Here is a 4972-nt window from a genome sequence, read left to right as displayed (position 1 = left end):
CAAAGAACCTATTGCAATAAAACGGCAATTTCATACTTTAACCCCTATATATATGGTGACATTTAAATTTTCGTACAGTCGAACTAATATCACTGCCAGTGAATTTGTGTTACTGATATTCTGTTTCATTTACCTGTTTGTTTTTTTTTGACCCAAAGATTTTGGTACTGTAGCTTCGAAGAGCACGCGTTGTGCCTAATACGCATGTGTTTTTATCCACCATTTAAGTAAAAAAAAAACGAAACATGTACCAAAATCGTTAAGGACGCCGTGTGTCTATAGGACTCGTGACGGGTTAAAAAAACAATGTTGTGCTTTCAGATTTGTTCCAAAATCGGATTGTCGTGTGTCCAATTGAACAAAACTATTCATTACACGAGAAGACGTTTCTCTAGGTTAGTAAATACTAACTAATATATCATCATACTGTGCGCCAACAATGATGAAGCATTTGAGCTGGCGGTGAGGGCGACACCATAGAGTATACAGGGCATCTCACGGCTAGGACACGGAAGGAAAGTACTTTAAATATTGTAGTTAACCCTTTCTTGGACTGTAATAGCGTTTACTGACAAATTAAATATCAGAAAATAATAGTACGGGGTACCCCGTTTCACTATATGGATCTCAAAAAACTACCTACGGACTTTACAGTGCGATTTTCACGTCTTTTCTGTGCAGTTGTCGTCTATTGCTTTACCATAGAGAAGTATCAACAAGATACTGACAAAATTCAATGATATATGAAATAAGACGACCTGTGTGGTCGAGTGGCTTGCACACCGGTTTTAATGGTGTTGCCATATCTGAGGTCTCGGGTCCGAATCGGACGTCAAACTGTCGTATTCGAAATCGAACCGAAATGACGTCACACCCGTACGATTACTCGAGCTTCACGACCGACAAAGGCTACAAACGTTATTCAGAACACAGTTAACGAAAAGTTACCAAACGTCCTATTGTTTACAAAGCAAGATCGCAGTATGCAAATCTCTTATTATTTTAAATGAAGTCTGGATTTTGTTCAATTTTATTAAATTATTAATTTATGCAAGACTAATGTATTCCTATAGTTTATGTCATAAAAATCTTAAAAATGTATACAAAAGGATTTTAATTTTTCTTATAATCTATTTCACCGATCAGCTCCGTAAACGCAGTTGGATAACGATATCGTATCCGAATCCGAATCTCTGTGTCTCTGTGAATCTGGGTGTTTGTGGTGCCGTCGTTGTTTCCGATTTCCGTAACACAAGTGCTTTAGTTACTTACTTTGGGATTGGAGCAACGTATGTGGTGTTGACTAATATTAATTTATTTAATGATTTACATACATTGAATTGAATACGGCACTACGGCAAGAAAATACGACATCAGTGCAGTACTGTACATGAAAGGGTTAAGAAAGATATTTTGCTTCATGGAGACATTATTTATTTTTAAAAGTAACTATAAAGTAACTGAATTCAACGATTTTTACTGTCGACGTTCGTAGTTTTCGGTTACTTATTATACTTATTATATATAGAAGCAATTTGACAATGTGGACGAGTTACAAACAGATTTCGGGTGTATTGTTTCGAGTAGCTGTCCGTCGTAACAAGAAAGAAAATGTACACGCAGCAAACTTATCAAAACATTGAGAATGTTGCATACAAGACGTAATCTACTTACTAATTGTAAATACCATAGCTACATTGGCAGTTTCAAGTTGGTTTCTTGTTTGAATAATTTGCATAATTGAACGGTGTTCTTTTAGATTAACGTACATGTTACTTGTAACAATTTTGTTTTCACGTTTGTTCGGTTCAAATCCCAGATTAGGCAAGTAACTTTTAAAATTTTTTGAATGCTGTATAACAAGTTCTTCTATTTTATCAACGTCTCACAGCAATCGTGGGATTTCCATTCTGAACGTACACAAATATTAATTTCAATTTAAAATCTCCATGTCAATGTCAATAAGCAAGTTAACAAAAATATAAAGTAAATAAAGTGTGTTTCTTTTGTATAACTTTTTTAAACGCACACACAATTTTTTTTTAAACGCACGCACTAGGGAAACCCTGTGTCCCGGGTGCCATGGACACACACCAAAGACAGACAACTACAAATTACATCCAAACTCACGAGAGAAATAAATGTAGGCCCGAGAATCGAACCCGGTACCCCTGGGTGGCAGTCCACAACCTTTTGGCCGCGGAGGCAACTAAAAATGAATACACACATCAAAAGTGTCTAGGGATCAAGTACGTTTAAGAGTATTGCTGCAATTAGGGTTAATTATATTAACTTTTTTGTATCGCTATTGATACTTTTTAGTGAGTTTTAACATTTAAATAAGGAATATTGTTTAAAATTCGATAATAAGAAGAAAATCGATTGTCAATGTGGTTTTGTATAAAAATGAGTTATAGCGTTTTGACAAAATCATTACAATATCTGCATCGGAACCGAAACAATTTACATTATTATGGAGAGACGACATCATTTAACCCGAGAAGTGATGATGCGAGCCGTCGGAATGTTGGAAGCTGGTTCCAGGCAACGTGCTGTGGCTTTCACTCTTAACACTACACAGAGCGTCATAAGTCGCCTCTGGACGCGCTATCGCATGACGGGCAGCGTGGCCGAGCGACATGGAGGACGATCTCGCATCACGACTCGCAGACAGGACCGGTATATCCAAAATACTGCTCGACGGAATCGTACCATGACCGCCATGATGTTGGTTACGAGGCTCCACAGCTCCTCAGGCTTGCTAGTAAGCGATTAAACAATCCGAAATCGTTTACGTGAAGTGGGTCTGCGATCCCGAAGGCCGCTCAGAGTTCCACCTATTGCACCCTGCAATCGCAGGACCCGTTTACGATGGGCTCGCGAACACAGAAACTGGGAGGAAGAAGACTGGCGCTATGTGTGCTTTTCGGATGAATTCGCTTCGGTATGAGACCGGATACAAGACGTACTCGAGTTTGGAGAACATCTGGACGTCATGAACGGTTGAGATATTGTCAGGAAGTTCATCCATATGGTGGGGGAACAATAATGATATGGGCCGGTATTTGGATCGGCGGAAGAACCGATCTCATTTGGATCAGGGGTAACTTCAATGCTCAAGTTTACGCAGAGAGGATTGTTTCAGATGTTATCATCCCTTTGCGAGGCCAGTTGGGTGATTCATTTCAACTAATGCATGACAACGCACGTCCACACACGGCTAGAGTCGTAACACGCATTCTTGCCGAAGCTCGTATCAACGTTCTGCCGTGGCCTGCTCAATCGCCAGACCTCAATCCAATTGAGCACGCATGGGATATGCTTCAAAGAAGAGCTGTGCCGAGTATGCATACCGTACATACTCTACAACAATATTTTGACTTGTTACAAAACACATGGGCGGCCATTCCTCAAAGTGATTTATATGAACTCATCTTAAGCATGCCAAATCGCTGTAATTGTGTGATTCGTGTTAATGGTGGAAATACAGATTATTAATTTTCTTACCTTTACAATAAAAATGAGCAAAATCATCATTTTCGCCATTTTTTTGTCATTTAATTGACGCCGTTAATTTGAGTTTTTTTCCACAATTTGCAAAAACATCAATTTTAGTTTATTTTAATTAAATATAGGGGTAAGCGGTTAAATAAAACATAAGCATTAAAGTAAGAAGTCGTCCTGGAAGACTGGATTTGGTAAATATTGCTTAAATAATTTTTATTTCAAAAATATTCACTTGATCCCTAGACACTTTTGATGTGTGTATTTGCCGGTTTAATAATTTATTCATTTTTTACCCAAACCAAAAAAGGAGGAGGCTCAATTCGACTATATACTTTTTTGTATTTATGTTACGTGAGTCCTCCGGCATTTGTGAACCGATTTTCATGATTCTTTTTTTTGGAAAGAGGGAACCCAGTCCCAGTTAAATTTGAAGAAAATATTCCACTTCTAAGGGTGGCAAACTAGGCGATGAATCTGGTTTTGCGCACTTTCCGGTAACCGATTTTAATAAATATTGGTAAATAGTTGTAATTCCATGAACTTTTGAGGTCGTTTTTACTTCCAAGTCAACTGAAAGCGTCCGGTCTGTACCAAAGGCAATGGGTAACTGAATAAAACCCGACGACAGCCGAGATACGAAGTTTGCCGACAGACATTGAGAAGATAGAAGCACTGTAATTACTTTTTAATCGACTTCAAAAAAAGGAGGAGTTTCTCAATTCGTCAGTATATATTTTTTTGTATGTATGTTATGCGATAACTCCGCCATTTGGCATTAGATTAGATCCGCGATTTTGATGATTCTTTTTTTGTTGGAAAGAGGCTACCTCAGAAGGTGTCCCATTGAAATTTGAGGGAAATATTCCACCTCTAAGAGTGGTAAAGTAGGGGATGAATGCCTTTTGAGGTCGGTTTTTTTAAAAGTAACGTATCCATGAAGCAAAATATCCTAATACTATTTCCAGAAAGTAGATTTAATTCCTTTCGTGATTGTATTAATTTCAACGTGTGAATATATTGTATGTAAATATATAATAATCATGTTTTATTGTAGCGACTGTTGGGAGACCAAAACAATGGAGATACCAGCCGGGTGCGAGTGTATGTACCTGAGTCACAAGGTGACATAAGCTTTCACGTCTAACAATTTCTGCATTCTTCTAGAACCTCTGCCCGGCACGACCAATATGGTTTATTCACAATATTTTTGTGTTTTTACCTAAGTTACATCAAATAAAGGCTATTGTAAGGAATATTTTATCTCGTATTAATATCTTCTATATGTAAGTATGTTGACTTCTGATATTTGTAAACCTTCAAAAGGTAAGGTATATTCCATAAATTCGCACCAAGAAATGCCCACCAACGTAATACAGTCAATCGCACATCAAGCATAGGTACACTTTTGTACGAATATCGTCTTCCGAGTAACGGAGCAAGATTCGTCAATGTGTAGCTTGATATG

The 4972-nt window shown here is 37.8% G+C and overlaps 1 protein-coding gene across 1 annotated transcript in view; it reads left to right on the top strand.

Annotated features, from left to right (window-relative positions):
- LOC113225370 overlaps positions 1–4749 on the top strand; it is a 24945-nt gene extending 20196 nt beyond the window's left edge. The window contains exons 3-4 of the mRNA XM_026457657.1: positions 322–395; positions 4562–4749. Of these exons, the coding sequence (XP_026313442.1) occupies positions 322–395; positions 4562–4637 (150 nt within the window). The 3' untranslated portion in view covers positions 4638–4749. The remainder of the gene's footprint in view (positions 1–321; positions 396–4561) is intronic.
- The last annotated feature ends 223 nt before the right edge of the window (positions 4750–4972 follow it).

This window comes from Hyposmocoma kahamanoa, unplaced genomic scaffold, assembly GCF_003589595.1.
Source record: "Hyposmocoma kahamanoa isolate Upper Pololo Valley unplaced genomic scaffold, ASM358959v1 100021, whole genome shotgun sequence".
Taxonomy (NCBI): domain Eukaryota; kingdom Metazoa; phylum Arthropoda; class Insecta; order Lepidoptera; family Cosmopterigidae; genus Hyposmocoma; species Hyposmocoma kahamanoa.
The sequence above is the reverse complement of the archived record's forward strand: the minus strand, read 5'-3'. Positions and strand labels throughout refer to the sequence as shown.